Source organism: Cottoperca gobio, chromosome 12, assembly GCF_900634415.1.
Source record: "Cottoperca gobio chromosome 12, fCotGob3.1, whole genome shotgun sequence".
NCBI classification, from domain to species: domain Eukaryota; kingdom Metazoa; phylum Chordata; class Actinopteri; order Perciformes; family Bovichtidae; genus Cottoperca; species Cottoperca gobio.
The window spans coordinates 14,836,279-14,852,891 of NC_041366.1; the positions used below are offsets into that span (position 1 = coordinate 14,836,279).

At 44.8% G+C, this 16,613-nt stretch overlaps 1 protein-coding gene across 1 annotated transcript in view; it reads left to right on the plus strand.

The window, feature by feature from the left end:
* Nucleotides 1-16,580, plus strand: part of ric1 (RIC1 homolog, RAB6A GEF complex partner 1) — a 32,710-nt gene extending 16,130 nt beyond the window's left edge. The window contains 26 exon segments of the mRNA XM_029445432.1: nucleotides 318-397; nucleotides 1,209-1,316; nucleotides 3,121-3,266; nucleotides 3,482-3,618; nucleotides 4,538-4,629; nucleotides 5,400-5,488; nucleotides 6,310-6,454; nucleotides 6,595-6,643; nucleotides 7,012-7,047; nucleotides 7,049-7,189; nucleotides 7,348-7,560; nucleotides 8,037-8,075; nucleotides 8,476-8,586; nucleotides 8,681-8,770; nucleotides 8,877-9,037; nucleotides 9,667-9,805; nucleotides 9,933-10,049; nucleotides 10,560-10,967; nucleotides 11,113-11,424; nucleotides 11,609-11,767; nucleotides 12,070-12,209; nucleotides 12,322-12,602; nucleotides 12,827-13,039; nucleotides 13,145-13,322; nucleotides 13,432-13,620; nucleotides 13,863-16,580. Of these exon segments, the coding sequence (XP_029301292.1) occupies nucleotides 318-397; nucleotides 1,209-1,316; nucleotides 3,121-3,266; nucleotides 3,482-3,618; nucleotides 4,538-4,629; nucleotides 5,400-5,488; nucleotides 6,310-6,454; nucleotides 6,595-6,643; nucleotides 7,012-7,047; nucleotides 7,049-7,189; nucleotides 7,348-7,560; nucleotides 8,037-8,075; nucleotides 8,476-8,586; nucleotides 8,681-8,770; nucleotides 8,877-9,037; nucleotides 9,667-9,805; nucleotides 9,933-10,049; nucleotides 10,560-10,967; nucleotides 11,113-11,424; nucleotides 11,609-11,767; nucleotides 12,070-12,209; nucleotides 12,322-12,602; nucleotides 12,827-13,039; nucleotides 13,145-13,322; nucleotides 13,432-13,620; nucleotides 13,863-14,178 (4,089 nt within the window). The 3' untranslated portion in view covers nucleotides 14,179-16,580.
* The last annotated feature ends 33 nt before the right edge of the window (nucleotides 16,581-16,613 follow it).

Consider the following 16,613-nt stretch of genomic DNA (forward strand, 5'->3'; position numbering starts at 1 on the left):
TTTATATTTAAATCCCCATTTGCATCTCCTGCCCATGTTCACAGTTTCTCCTCACTTTCTTTGTGTGTGTGTGTGTGTGTGTGTTTAAATCTCATTTGCATCTCCTGCCCATGTTCACAGTTTCTCCTCACTTTCTTTCTGTGTGTGTGTGTGTGTGTGGTGTGTGTGTGTGTGTGTGTGTGTGTGGTGTGTGTGTGTGTGTGAGAGAGAGAGAGAGAGAGAGTGACACACGTATCTCTTTGTCGGATGATAACTGAATATCTGAGCAGCTACATTGATGTTTTTTGTTTGTTAATGACTTTTCTCTCTGTTTTCAGACGGCCAAAGGCTACATCCTCTTGTTTGATGTGCTGGGTGGACGGGACGACAAGTACCTCTATGAGCCTGTCTATCCAAAGTGAGTGCAGCACACAGGCGAACTCTCACACATTTCGTATATTGTATGACAAATTATAATAACATTACTTGTTCTACATTACCACAGCAAGTATTTTTATGAACACTTGGCGTCGTCAACGGCTTTCTTTCCTTTCGGGATGCTTCCTCAGCTGGCAGCTGTCTGTCAGTGAAGCTGGTTAACAATGCCAGCAGGAATAAACGAGGGCTTTACTACTAAATCCTCTTACGTAATGTCGCCATGTCGTGTTTGCTCGTGACAAAATATGTAATGAATAATTTTCTCTGGTTATATGGTTGATAAAAGCAGTTAGTGGGATTTTTAGCTACATCACAGATTTCTTTTATTGTGACAAATACACTACAATTAAAGAATATGGACAGCCAAACACAACCCCCATATGTGATTAGTGAACAAAACCACGAGGCATTCATATGCAGCTATTGCAGCCTCCACTCCTCTTGCAAGGCTTTTCCAACAGCCCATAACTAAAAGTAGATAAAAGTATGTGCAGAGGGGGTGTATGCAGGCTTTTCTCTCTTCCTTTACTAATCCCTCCGTTTCTGTGCTTTGTATCAAGTTTCCATATCGTTGTGTGTGTGTGTGTGTGTGTGTGTCTGTCTGTCTACAGTGTGTGTGTAGATGTGTGGCTTTCACATTCCTTGACGGCATACCAGCAGAGGTCAGGCAAGTCGGGGCTGGTTTGTGATCTTTTTCAGCTCTGATCTGCATTCTGGGATTTTAACAGTTTTCCCTTCATACTGTACATCGGTAACATTAATCCGCGTGTTATTTTGTGTGTTTGCAACAGAGGAAGTCCTCGTGTGAAGGTTACCCCGGGCTACAAGGAGGAGCAATGTGCCCCTGCTTTGTCTTTAGAGATGAAGAAGCCCGTGGATCTGGAGGCTCCCATCACCAGGTAGGAACTTATTATCCTTTGATCTCTTTGTGCTTCTCTCTGTTGTGTCTGCCCCTCCCTCATACAGACCCCCATCTCACATTCACACACACCTATTAACATTAACATGGATGTATACATTGTCTTTATGTTAAAGCTACACGGACCTTATGATTTTAAACTGCAGTTGCATCACGCAGCTCTCCGATGGGCATTTTTAAAGAATGTCCACCATAGTTGTTAAACGCGACCGGCTCTTTGTGCATCTGTGAAGGGCGTTTGGCTCAAAGTAAAAAATTCTCCTCTTTTTTCCCCCCTCTCTCATGGAAAGTCAACATTGGCAGTGAGAGATGGCTGAGGCGCAGCGAGAAGCGAGGCACCTCCTCTCTGTCAGTTGTAAACACAAAGGGCTGCAGAGAGAGAAGAGTGATGGACAGATGAAAGGAAGTGGGTGGAGGGGTTTGAGTGATTGATTGACGAAAGGATGACAGAAGGAGCAATTTTTGATTTCAGTGTTAGCTGGATGGAATTAAGTGTTGCCTGGAGCGTAAGTGATTTAAATCGGCCTCATACGTTTTTCTGGACGGTATTGATTCAGCTGATGAACAAGGCGTTTTGGTTTAGTGAGATCGATTGCTCGTCATGTTACCTCGTGACAGAGTTGGCTACATAACATGATAATTGCCGTGATTTGTCCTTTCACTGTCTCTGAAAGTGGTTGGAAACATTTTACTCAAGCTTTTACATTTTTAAATCGGCATCACCCGTCTGAAGACGGATCCATCTTCAAGACTTGTAACACACTCGAGTCTGAAATCTCACAGCATTCACTCAAAGTATTGTAAGTTTATCTAAGTAAATCATTAAATGTTTCTATTATAAACCTAATATGCAGTGGTCCCTTCATTGTTACCATTGACTCTTATGGTGGTTTCAAACCTAGTCCCTAAATTCTAATGACATTAATGAGAATAAGAAATAACCAAAGAACAACACTTGGTTCTGTTAGATAAGAGCCACTTTCTACTTCTTCTTCTGTGGTGGTTCAGTCTTTTTCTTCTTCTAATTTCTGTTCTTTTTTTAGTTTCTCCTTCCCTATTATCATCCTAACATCCTCCAACTTGACGCCTTTTGTTTGCTGAGTGACAAGAACTCCTCTGCTCAACTTCCTTTTTTTGTCCATATTTGTTGTTTAGCTTACGTTTATATTGTTTGCATCTTTCATCCGTCACGTCTCCACTGTGTGCACTCGACAGAGATTACAGCGTAGTCGTCTGAATGAGAGTACTCGTGTTGTGTTGGCATTTCAAAGGCACAGCTTGATGAGTGGGTATCTCCTGCTGTGAAACTGCAGTACAAGTTGTTGCTTCCTCCACAGTTACTGTGCTCGACATCCTCAACTTTCTTTCATTTCCGTCTCTCCGACTCTTTATTTTTATGCTCTCTGTTGTCCCATTGTGCCATCTTCAATCTAAAACCTGTCATAATTTTTGGGGAACAAAGAAGCGCTTTACACACAAACACACTGTCGTTTGTTCCCTTGTGTGTTTAGGAGACATTGAGGGTTGGCACGGGCAGCTATGTGGCCTCATCACAGCTGGCCAGTAAAAGTTTGAGGCTCCATTCAGCTGAATGATGACTAGTCCACTGTTTTCTAACACTGTTGTTTGTTATCTCATTCCCACTCATCCTACCTACCATCCCTGCCTGTTTTCTTTTACTACATCCTCCACACTTTCTTTCTTGTCTTCTGGACCTCCATGCTAATGTCTGTCCTTCTTCTTCTTCTTCTTCTTCTTCTTCTTCTTCTTCTTCCTCCCACCAGTCTCCAGTCCCTCCAGGAGGACTTACTGGTGTGCACTGCAGACGGCTACCTCCACGTGCTGCACTGGGACGGGCTAGGCAGCAACGGACGCAAGGCCATCTGCCTCACCACAATCCCCTTCTCGCTAGACCTGCAGTCTGCTCGAGGTTAGAGAAAGAGCCGTGCACACAGCTGAACACAAATCACTTAAATTATGAACTCAAACTATTTCAAAATACACATGTTTTGGTTACAGCGGTCTCTCTATCTTGTCCAATGTTTTTGGTTAACTTAGCTCCAGAGTCAGTCCTTTTTGTTACATATACTTCAACCTGTGTGTGTGTGTGTGTGTGTGTGTGTGTGTGTGTGTGTGTGTGTATAGGTGGTCCCTCTCTGGACCTGGAGGGAGTGTATATCCGTTGTATGCAGTATTGTGTGACTCTGGACGGCTTCGCTGTGGTACTGAGTGACGGACGCCTGGGCTTCATCACACCGCTCACCACCACCATCACCGCAGATGTAAGAACACTCAGACGCACGGCGCCCACTTTAAAACAGATTATGAAAACATTTACAATAGTTATGTAATTAAAACGCTGAGGAAAGTCTCTCATTCTTCTTTACAAGACTTGCAAACAGCCGGCGGTATATCTGTATATCTGCATGTGACATTATCTGACCCCAGGAACCATCACCAGACTGTTTTCTAATGATAACCAGGCCTTTTGATACCGCAAATAAATTCACTGTTATGAATGGGTTGCATGGGTTACTGTCTCTTTAACCAGCCATATTCTGTCATATGTGTGTGGGTATCATTATTGGAACATGTATAAAGGATAATATTATAAATAGTATTTAGATAAAGGCTCTATAAGAGAAGTGAGAGAGCTGTTGACGTCCTTTCTGGTTTAAACACTTCTCTAAACTTATGATGCAACATGTTCAGGTCATCCAGTTTCACATTTTATAAATAGGGCGGGGAGCACAATATATTTTATTAATATCCTGATAATATTATTCAGTGCAGGCCTCGCGGCTATTACTTTATCTTGGCAGGATTTACACAGTAATGACTTTATCTGTTTGATATCTTTTCGCATCCAAAAAAGGGCGTAATAACATGTTTTTAACATTTTGGCTAGAAATGGTGTCCTTGAAATTGGAACGTGGGTGATGTTGACTCCCATCAAGATATAAATGTTAACTTTCAAATCGTGACCAAGCAGTCTGCTGGTAATGTGTGTTTATTCTCTGCGGTGGAGTTTCGTTTAGACTCATCAGCACATTCAAAAGTTAAATGTAAATGATTAAGTAAGTGCTCTGCTGACCTGCAACTGGCATCATGCACATGTTCAGGTATTTGTAACTCATAAAGTGTGTGTGTGTGTGTGTGTGTGTGTGTGTGTGTGTGTGTGTCGTCTGTGTCTGTGTCCAGCAGCTGCAGGGCGTCTGGGCAGCAGATGTGAATGATGGTACCTGTGTGGCTGTCAACAACAAGTACAGACTGATGGCCTTTGGCTGTGCCAGGTACGTGTCTGCTCCTGTCTCTCAGTCCATATCGTTACGATGCAGTGTTGCATCCATGTGTTACAGAGAGAGAGAGATTGTTGTCCACGTGGTGTGTCCAGTGTGAGAATCTGTCAGTTTGTGTTTGCTGAGTCCTATGTAGTGTGTGCTTGTCAGAAAACTCCCAGTGCAATCTGCCAGGTTGGCAGAAATTTCTTCCTTCTTCCTTCTTCTTCTTCAAGTTTGTCTGTGTTTTGTACCTAACTGAAGCCACACCACGGGCGCACAAGCAGTGTTCCAGTTTCCCAAACAGTGCTTTGCAAATAATAAGAGAAAGTAGAGCCTAAAATCAGTACGAGGAGAAAACATTTTCAGTCTTTTGAGCATTGTTTGCTTTTGACTACACCTTTTTAAAAACACCCTCCTAGATAAAAGTGCTTGTTGCTCTAAATGAGCAGGAGCTAACATGTCGGTAGGAAGCAATAGAAGAAATTAAATTGAAGCCTCTCTGATTTAATCGTTTGCAATCGCGCACACACAACACAAATAATGACCTTGGCTGTGTTGTCGGTCCAGCAGTATGTGCATGTGTGTGTTCACATGTGTGTGCAGTCAACAAGAAGTGTAGCTTGGAGGCTCTACTCCAAGCTACAGCCAAAGTTCACCTGCACTGAAGCAGCATTCTGACCCTTTTCATAGCCGTTGTTTTGATGATGCGTGTCACACATACACAGCTTTACTCCACGAGGCAACAAGTCATGGCTGTTAAAGTGTGTTTGTTTTCATTACAGCGGCTCGGTACTGGTGTACATGATAGACACCCCGACAGGATCCATGCAGCTCTCCCACAAACTGGAGCTCACCCCGAAACACTACCCAGGTATCAAAACATATACTGCCCTCATCTCTTTGTCGGTCTCTTTGTCGGTCTCTTTGTCGGTCTCTTTGTCGGTCTCTTTGTCGGTCTCTTTGTGTGTCACCCCTGCACAAATTCCTCAGTGAGATAACTTGCATTCCTTTAGTGTTCTCTCTCTTGGGTGTGCATGCCTGTGTTTCCTCTCAGGTCACATCTGTGTCAGTCCTGTAATGGGATCTAAAGCAATGGCTCCCCCTGGTGGGGGAACTGCATGAAGGCCCGATCACCATTCTAATAACGGATCTGTCGGTTTCCAGGTTTTCTGTTTCTAGCCTTGAAAAGTCTTTAAAATGTAGTTTCCTCGATAAATCGGCTTCAGAAGGTATTTTAAAAGGCTTAACTCTAATTTTAAAAGTCTTACATATGTTCTCTTGCCTGCTTGTAAGCAGTAATAGGCAGTTATACAATTTTATTGTGTCTGATTATGGGCTGTCAGAAAGTCATTTTCTATAAATGTGGAGCTCGCACGCAGGAGGGCGAAAGATACACGACTGTATTTCTAAACACTTTGCTCAGCTGCTGCCAGAGGTTTCCTCTAATAATGATAATAATAATAACTCGCTGTAATATCAAGCTCCGTCAGTCCGAGCTTTTGCTCCTGGTACAAGACAAAGATATTCCTGATAAAACCAGGAGTGTTTCACAGGTTATATATATAATACTAATTAATAATTAATAATTGTATAAAGAAGGCAATATCATGTGATTCAGTGTCAAATAGGAGGAAATATTTCCAGAGCTTCCACTGAACCCTAATGACTCCTTTGCATTCTTTGCCTGTTCAGACATCTATAACAAGACGGGCCCAGTCAAGCTGATCTGCTGGTCACCTGACTACAGCGTTGCCATGGTTACATGGGAGTGTGGCGGCCTATCGCTGTGGAGTGTCTTTGGAGCTCAACTCATATGCACTCTGGGAGAGGACTTTGCGTAAGTGGACACACACACACATACATACATACATACATACATACATACACACACACACACACTTCACACTTATTTTTTAATGCAAAATCATATCAACATTTTTTTTTATATCTTTGTGTGTTTGTGTGTCCTCCCCTCAGGTATCGTTCTGATGGTACCAAGAAAGACCCCATTAAAATCAGCTCTATGGCAAGTGGATTTATTTAATACTGTCCCACCGTCTACATTTTAACATAAAAAATACTTTTGATTTGAGGTTACATAAATCAATAAAATAATTTAAATGATTAGAAATAATGGCGGGTAATCAGTTGGCAAAGTTAATCGCACAGATGTTGTGGTTATGTTGAGATTTAGTACCCACTTCTCCTGTTATTTAAAAGCAAATTGCTATTCGTTGAAGGGGATCAGATGTAACTGACAGGCCATGTGTGAACAACGTTTTCGTCATTAAATGCTTTATTGTGTGTATTTAAATCATGTCTCTACACACTGTTACCTGTTACATGTGTTTTTGTTATCATTGTGCATACTGACTTGCACTCTGCCTGTTCCAGAGCTGGGGAGCGGAGGGCTACCACCTATGGGTGGTCCCTATCAAACAGGAGAGGAGAAGGCAGGAGGAGCAGGAAAGAGGAGGAGGAGGAGATGGTCACACCTCCTCACCCCTCCCCGCAGGCCGGCATACTGCAATTCCACTTTATCAAGAGTGCCCTCACAGTCAACCCCTGCACGGTGAGAGGAAACATATTGTCAGGGTTTTCTTTTAACACACACACACACACACACACACACACACACACACACACACACACACACACACACACACACACACACACACACACACACACACACACATTCATGCTCTATTTGTTTCTCTCTCGGCTGCACAGAGTAACCAGGAGCAGGTGTTGCTCCATGGTGAAGACCGCCTCTACCTGACCTGTGGTGACCCCTCGCAGGTCAACAGCCCCTCTGACACACACCCGCACACACACTTGAACCCACACGACGGCAGCCCGCTGCCCCATCCCCCCAATCCCGACTCCTCTCTCTCTCAGGGACTCAGCACTTTATTGGGACACAAGCACTGGCACGTGGTCCAGGTAAGGATGCACGGGGTTTTGGGAGCATATTATATTTCACTTCAGGCCATCCTGTAGAATCAGCAACAGAGACTTTTATGGCTGCAATTATATTCATTATTAATGGATTAAAATGTTTTCACTCATCGATTTATAATTTCATCTTATACAAAATGACCCATCACAATTCCCTACAGCCTGTAGTGATGTCATCAGATGTCTGAACAACAGTCAACATCAAATAAAGTATTCAATAATAATAATGTAGGAGCAGGAACCATTAAATATTTGGCATTTTAGCTAATGTGAACCACTTACCACTGAGAGCAACTCCATGTGTGTTTTGTAGTTGTTTCTAGTTCATACAAATACTGCCTTGATCTGGCCTGTGTGTGTGTGTGTGTGTGTGTGTGTGTGTGTGTGTGTGTGTGTACAGTGTAATTGATAGGAGTTATAGTTTATCTTGTATTTCTCATAGCATTTTTGTATTCCTCTAGATTCACAGCACATACCTAGAGAGCAACTGGCCTATACGGGTAAGAATCAGAATGTGTGTGTTTTTGTATTTTGCCTCCTTCTCCTCTAGGTCAAGTGTCAGGGAAGTGTTTATTCATAGAAACATAAAGTCTTTAAAATGATCTGGTACATAGGCACCCTGTGCCACAAACAGTAATTACTGTGTGTGTGTGTGTGTGTGTGTGTGTGTGTGTGTGTGTGTGTGTGTGTGTGTGTGTGTGTGTGTGTGTGTGTGTGTGTGTGTGTGTGTTAAAGCAAATCTATATGTAAATAGCAGCTGTTATGAGCATATATGACAGTAGGCCGGTAGTCAATACAAATGTCTATAAAACTGTTTAGTTTTGTGTGTGTGTTTGCTTTGTGTGTCAAAACACGACATCATATTGTTTGCTTTATGAACATTTTTGTTTGTGTGTGCAGTTTGCAGCCATAGACACCGCAGGCCAGTGCATGGCTGTAGCAGGGAGGCGGGGCTTTGCACACTACTCCTTATTCACAAGGAAATGGAAGCTGTTTGGAAACATCAGTCAGGTATGTGACATTGTAGACTGGAAGATGAATAACGACATGTAAACCGTCTCTAAACCGCTTCAGTACGATAATGTGCGTTTGTGTTTCTCTGTAGGAGCAGAACATGACGGTGACCGGAGGTCTGGCTTGGTGGAAGGACTTTGTGGTGGTGGCCTGTTATAATTTTACAGACCAGCAAGAGCAGGTGACACTTGACGCACCGCTTATTGTTCCTCGTATTGTTCCTCCACTTTCTGTTTATCATGATTCTAGTTCTGTTAGTCACGTTTCCCTCTGTCCTCCCTCTTTAGTTGAGGCTCTATCAACGCTCCTCCAACCTGGACAACGCCTTTGCGTCCGTCACGAAGCTGCACTCAGACACTCTGTTGCTCAACGTCTTCAGAGATATGATCATCCTGTTCAGAGCTGACTGCTCCATCTGCCTCTATAGCATAGAGCGGAGGAACGGCAGGTAGACACATTCTCATTCTCATTCCTTTTCTGTCCGGGCCCCTTTCCAAGAACATATTTGTTTCTCGTGCCTCGTCGTGATTATGTGCCATGGATTAAACATCCTAAACTGACCCACTGTTTTGGCACGGAGTTTTTTTTTAAAGCGAAGATTGGCCAAATTCTCTGGATAAACTGGATACTGTTCTCTCACACTTTCTTCCTCTCACACACTCCAGCACCAGGGACATAATAATGTGAGCTAATGGTGTTAATCGACCACATTTTCCCTTCGGAAAAGAGGATTTTGGTAAAACAAAAAACGATTGACCTAAAACACATCACATGACAGAACAGGGCCTCTGCATTATGTGTTTGTCCAGCCTCAGAGACCTTCAACTTTGCCAGAGTTGTAACAAATTTAGCTTACTTCAATATTTTAAGTCCGCTACATTAAATAAATTGAACCGGGGAATCTGAATATAATATTTAATTAAGCTGCGTCGAGTATTAGATTCTGCTTAGCAGTCAAATGCAGTTTCCTCTCGTACTGAAATCTTTTTAAAGTCCTCCCTGGGTTTGTTTTATGTTTTCTTTTTTACCCGTTCAAGTTATGACTTCTAATATGTTCACCTCTATTTGATGTTTCAGTCCACACCCGACAGCCAGTGTGGAGTTGTTGCAGGAGGTGTCAATGTCTCGCTACATCCCTCACCCTGCCCTCGTGGTCTCCGTCACACTCACCTCTGTGCGCACAGAGACGGGCATCACATTGAAAGCCCCGCAGCAGGTACACACACACACACACACACACACACACACACACACACACACACACACACACACACACTGGCCTCTCCTGTCTCTGTAAGTGCATGTGCCTTCATGTTTTATGTCCGTGTGTGTGTCTATCTCAGGCCTGCATGGCAGAGAGCATCATGTTGAATCTGGCTGGCCAGCTGATCATGCTGCAGAGGGATCGGTCAGGACCGCAGGTGCGAGACAAGGACACGTCTGCCAACAACAAGAAGCTGGTGAGTCCAAACTATAAGCACTGCAGTGGTGTGACGTGGTCTCAAGTTGCATTTCAAGTTGTTGTTTTTCCCTGTGCTCTTGCTACAACGACATGCAGGAATGAAAGGAGGAACTAAGGCTAACGCAGTCTTACTTGTTGTTCTCCTCTGTGTACAAGCTGCCCAGCTCAGCGTAAAAGTCACTTACAAATCCCTGGTGTTTCCTGTGCTATATCACTGTTGCATTCAAAGTTCAGTAGTTGATGGCAGGTGATCTTTAGTTGAGCTGCTAGTTTTATCAGATGCTGGTTAATCTCAAACATTGGTAAAGCATCTGACTGTTTGACTAAATAGCCAGTGATGGTTAAGCAGAGATCATCACTTTCTGAAAGATAATGTGACTGTTGGAGTTAATTATAATCTTTAAAGCCAGTCGTCTACAAACCGTAAGCAACTAAAGCAGCAGATTAAGTTTATGGTGTGTTTCTTTCTTTCTTTTTTTCTCATAAACACTTTTTCTTCCTCCCTTAGCTACCATTTTGTCCTCCAGTGGTGCTGGCCCAGTGTGTGGAGAACGTGTGGACAACCTGCCGCTCCAACAGGAAGAAGCGGCACCTGCTGGAGGCCCTGTGGTTGTCCTGCGGCGAGGCGGGCATGAAAGTCTGGCTGCCGCTGTTTCCCCGAGACCATCGCAAGCCCCACTCCTTCCTCTCCAGACGCATCATGCTGCCCTTCCACATCAACATCTACCCTCTGGCTGTGCTGTTCGAGGATGCCCTGGTGCTGGGGGCTTCCAATGAGACTGTGCTCTATGATGGTCTGCAGGGACCATCTGAGCCACTGGAGGCGCTGTTCCCCTACTGCACTGTGGAGAGGACCTCCCAGATCTACCTCCATCACATCCTGAGGCAGCTGCTGGTTCGCAACCTGGGTGAACAGGTGCGTGGAGACTCCGGTCTCACACTAGGGGGGGGGAAATCAACACAAATGCACTTCACTCACACAAGCTTTAGTATTTTCATTCTGTGGGCCGTGTAGGCAAATGTTTGCACATAAACTGAGTCCATCATTTCCTCTCTCACAGGCTCTGATGCTGGCTCAGTCATGTGCCTCCCTCCCCTACTTCCCCCATGTCATGGAGCTGATGGTGCACGTCGTGCTGGAAGAAGAGGCAACGTCGAGGGAGCCCATCCCCGACCCTCTGCTGCCCACCGTGGCCAAGTTCATCACCGAGTTCCCCCTCTTCCTCCAGACCATCGTCCACTGTGCCAGGAAGACGGAGTACGCCCTGTGGAACTACCTGTTTGCCGCCGTGGGAAACCCCAAAGATCTTTTTGAGGAATGTCTCATGGCTCAAGACCTGGACACAGCAGCCTCCTATCTGATCATACTGCAGGTAGTGACACACTGAATATGTGCGTGTGTCGTGTCAGTTAGCTTTTCATGGCATAAAGCGTTCTGCAGGACACCTGACTAAATCTGTTTAGGGTGTCATGATATCATAAATTCCTCACACAGTCTCCCATCTCTCTCCATCTCTTCCACCCGTCTTTACTTCTGCGCCGTCCCTCTCTGCAAAGAACATGGAGGTTCCCGCAGTGAGCAGACAACACGCCACTCTACTCTTCAACACGGCGCTCGAGCAGGGCAAGTGGGACCTCTGCCGGCACATGATCCGATTCCTCAAAGCCATCGGCTCCGGGGAGATGGATACTCCGCCCCCAACACCCACCACTCAGGTAAAGAACTTCAAATGATCTTTACAAATATTATCACCATACACACCATGATACAAAACTCCAATCCGTTTCACATGAAAGGACCTGGACCAGTACCAATATATTCATTAATGATGTTTCCATCACGTCAAGACTGTAAAGGACGTTCAGATAACATCCTAAAGAGACGACTCACAGACACGGAGCACAATCGCTTATTTAGTTTTTGCGAGTAGTCCCAGATCTGAAAGCCCATCGTGCTTTAAACCCACAAACATTACCCTGTAAACATGAAAGAGTGAACTGTGTGTCTCTGTCTTTAGGAACCCAGCAGCTCTACTGGCGGTTTTGAGTTCTTCAGAAACCGAAGCATCAGTTTGTCGCAGTCAGCTGACGCCATCGCTACGGGCAAGTTCAACCTTCAGAAGACCTTCAGTATGCCCGCTGGACCCTCTGCTAAAGGGTATGGACACACACGCGCACAGTAACAGTGTGAGGACTAGTGTTTTGTTCAAAATGTGCTCATCTAAATATTCCCACGTTTTCTTTCTCCATCTCTCCTTGTCCCCCGTCAGTCGGGATGCGGAGTGTGCGGAGAACATGTATATTGACTTGATGCTCTGGCGCCACGCCCGCCACCTCCTGGAGCAGGTACGCCTTCGTGACCTGGGTTGCTTCTCTGCACAGCTGGGCTTCGAACTCATCGGCTGGTTGTGTCGCGAACGGAACCGCGTGGCCCGCGTTGAGGATTTTGTTTCGGCGCTGAAGCGACTCCATAAGGATTTCCTCTGGCCCTTCCCTGTTACCCCTGTGGGAAGCATCAGCTCGCCTCTGAAGAACGGACGGTGTCGCGCAGGTGAGTGAGACGGGATTCAGGCAACTCGGACAGCTGTCTAAGAAACATGAGGAGAAGTGGATCACTGAAAGCTCAGCACTTAAAGCCTGGACCTTGTTGAAAGCTGATAAGTGGCTGATGAACACATTGATTTTTATAGTGAGGCAAAAAGCACACAGGAAGGGATTTCTGGGGTTTCTGCTGCAGTTCACAATATTTCTGTTTTGTTTTTTTGTTCTTCTAAGTGCTGAGCACGCGGCTGTTGAACTCGCAGTCGGCTGACAGTCTGTTGAACAGCGACATGGACACAGCGCCCCCTCAGGCAGCGTCCGCCAACCACAGCTGGCTGGACAGGCTCGAGGAGAGAGCCAAAGACATGGACACGGCCTCGTCTGCGCACTCCGACCAACACTCGCCACAGACGCACGACGCCTTCCTGTCCCTGCTCACCAACAAAGGTAATGAAACTCGGAACGGTTTAAACCTGTCGAACTACTAACACGTAAAGAGCGGACTCACAGGAGGGTTATGTCTTATTCCTTGCGTTTTCCTCACCCCTCCAGTGGAAGAGTACAGCGTCGGCTCGGCCACAGACTTGACAGAGACCAGCTCGGTGGTGGACGGTGATTGGACGATGGTGGATGAGAACTCCTCCACTCTGAGCCTGAGCCAGGCCGAGTTGGAGCACATTTCCATGGAGCTGGCCAACAAAGGCCCGCACAAGTCACAGGTGCAGCTCAGGTGAGATACCATCACTAAACCTCCGTGATGCCACTGCCGTCTTTTGTTTGGTTTTGAGTGTGAAACCAAAGCCTGTGCTTGACAGCGGCGCCTCTCTGTTTCCCTTCAGGTATCTCCTTCATGTGTTCATGGAGGCGGGCTGTCTGGAGTGGTGTGTAGTGATTGGTTTGATCCTGCGGGACGCCAACGTCATAAAGCAGGTGATCGGCTTCCTGGACAGCCCAGAGGTTCCCCAAGAAACTGTGCAGAGTGTCCAAAACGGCTTGTTGGCTGTCGACACATGGGTGTCCACTGACTGGTGGGTATAGCTCAAAAATGTGTTTTTTGTTTTTTATATATATATAATTAAAAACAATTTCATTCTTGGAATCAGAATATACTTGATTCCCATTGTTTTATGTGATGAACTTTCCAGCTGTGATCACGAGCATGACGATAGCGTTTTAACACTGAATGTTTTTGGTGTTTTAGTTCAAGTTTATTTTATTTATAGAAGATAAAGATAAATATCTTCCTCTCCTCCATCTCATCTTTTTCCAGCCTGGGATACAAACCATTTCTTAACCTGATCCAGCCGCAGCTCCAGGAGCTGATGGATTCAGCAGCCGAGCAGGTGCAGCCAGAGGCCTTCCAGCCCACCTGCCAGAGCTCCAAGCTCAGCGGCTCAGACGGGCCGGGAGGTGCTGCGGTGCCACGGGCGGAGGACAGCAGAGGAGTAGCGGCTCCGCTGGGACTGACCCTGCCCTCTCTCGAACCTGCGGGAGGTTTTCCCCGCCCTCCCTCTGAGGACTGTCCCCCTGAACAGACAGAGGAGCAGGGAGACGAGGAGGGAGCCTACGACTGCACCTTGTCCTGAAGCCAGGAGCCTCCTCTGGACTCAAACCTGTGAACTTGAGAGAAAGAGGAGGGAGCAGCAGTGGCTGACTGGAAATATACTTTATTTTTGTGTGCGTGTCTGTGAGCGAGCGAGCGCGTGTGTGTGTGAGTGAGTGAGTGCACAGGAAGTACCTCTCCTGCAGGTTCTTACTTTAGTCAGTATTATCCACTCTTCAGATTTGCCCTTTGTGTCGAACCCCTGTGGTACCAACAGAGTGACGGACACACACACAATCCCAGACGGCAGGGTTCAGTTTGATGGTTCTCCTCTAACAGGCCTCATTTTTACCAAAAGGTCACCTGTGTCAGTGTGTTCATGCATCAGGTGGTGGTGTTTGGAAGCTGTAGACCAGCACAAGAAAAGCACCAGGCTTTTTTCTTTTCTTTTCTAATTGTTATTCCAAGGCAGATGTTTGTTTTTTTTGTGCGTTCACTTTTTTTTTTGTGTGTGGAACTCATTCAAGTGCAACTGCAGACTTTGAACTGTTTTCTTTCTTTATGCTCGCTGTCCAGACAAAAAGCTTCATTGTTTCTTTTTGGTTTAATGCAGAAAGTGCAATAATCAGTTCAAAGACAAACAAAATAACCCCCCCCCCCCCGAGTGTATTTGCATCAGCAAAATGTAGAACAAAGCTCTAGTCATGAAACATTTAGAAGATGCACTGAAGTGTGTCTGAGCCGGCAGTACAGTGTGCACAAGAGGTGTTTCATACTTTCATACCTCATATGATTTCAAAACAAATATTTTGTGATACCTTTTTCAATAATGTAACCGTGTACAAGATGACATTATTTTTCTATAAATTACCCCCGTGTCCCTTTTTGATTCCTCCTGTAAAAAAAACAAAACTGCTATGAATTCTATGTAATTCTTGAGAAGTTACAACCTTAAGATTTCTGAGAAGAATCCACCGTTTGCGAGTGCAGAATAGTTTCTTACCACTGATCAGTAAATCTGTTTAATGTTTAGTTTTTTTCCTTTGCTGAAGTTCAGGCCCGAAAGTGTCTGATCTTCTTCATGTGTTCCAGATTTTAGACAACAAGCAGATCAGTGTTTCACAACTTGAGCAGATTTAAGGCCGCGGTGCAGCTAAGGCGCTATAAAAACCAAATCATGTGACGCTTTATCCAGCTTTTTAAAACACACAATCGGGTTTCAGTCTCCTATCCGGGAGATTCAAAATGTGTTTCCTATCATCATCATCATCATCAGCAGCGAGGCAGATTGTTAATATTGTGTTATTAAAGCCATCCTACTCTGTAGATTTCGTACTTATCCCTCGTTTGCATCATTTTTCAGCAGTGTTAACACGTCGGTATCAAGCGAGGATGAGATTGATTTGGTCATTGCATTGGCATAATGAAAGACTTGTGTATTTTGACCCTCGTCATCTGATAAGGACTTATATTTCGTCCAGTACATTATGCATATCACATCCCTGAACCTCTTGACATTAATAACTGATTTGTGTGGATTTCTGATTTGCGTGCACCACATGCGTACTGTGGACGTGTTGGCATGCTTGGTGACTTTCATCACATGCAAATTGATTTTATCATATTAGACCCTATTATTAGTGTTATTAATTGGCATTATAGCTGATTGGTAATTACTGAATTGATGCTCGGTTGGGTTTTTATTACTGATGACAAACTTCTCCCCCTTTTAGTCGTGTATTGGCTCTCCACCGCAAGCACGAAAAGGTTCATCACAGTCAGTATTATATTGTGCAATGTATTGAAATGTTACTCAGCTTTATTTTTTATGTTCAATACTTCTTTTTCCCCCAGCTGTTTGCTTTTACTGATCATGATAGACCAAATCATATTTTATAGATGCATTTCTTTCTCTCTCTCTCTCTCTCTCTCGTCGGCGTGTACAAGATGAGCCGGGCGTGGAATCTGTTTCGATTCTTTTTAACGGTTTCCGTTTTATGAATTTCGTGTATCCTTGGAACACTCACTATCACGAAAGGGCAGAATGATGTACTGCTGTTTGCACCCTCGTTCCACTCTGAACAAGCCTACAGTCACACTACGCTGCTCCGCTGTAAGCTTTACTTGAAAACGGTAACATGACGAACCAAAGACTTAACGTCCAGAGGCCTTCTGTTTTAACCGGTTGCTTCGATCATTATGCAGAGGGGGAAGACGAAACAAACCCCCCCTCACCCCATCTCTCATCAGAAACGTAACCACAGTTCAAAAGTTTTGCCTGATTCCTGAATAGTTTTGATTTCTGGGGCGGCAGCAGCAAACCTCCTCAATGCAGTGTAAAGATACTTTCTTGTACATTTGCCTTTTCTACTCATGTTTGGTTTTCTACATTTTTTTTTTTCCCCCCCTTGTACATTAAAGACCAATAAATTATTTTTAAAAATGCTTAGTCTGCCTGTGTTTAATAATGATGTTTGT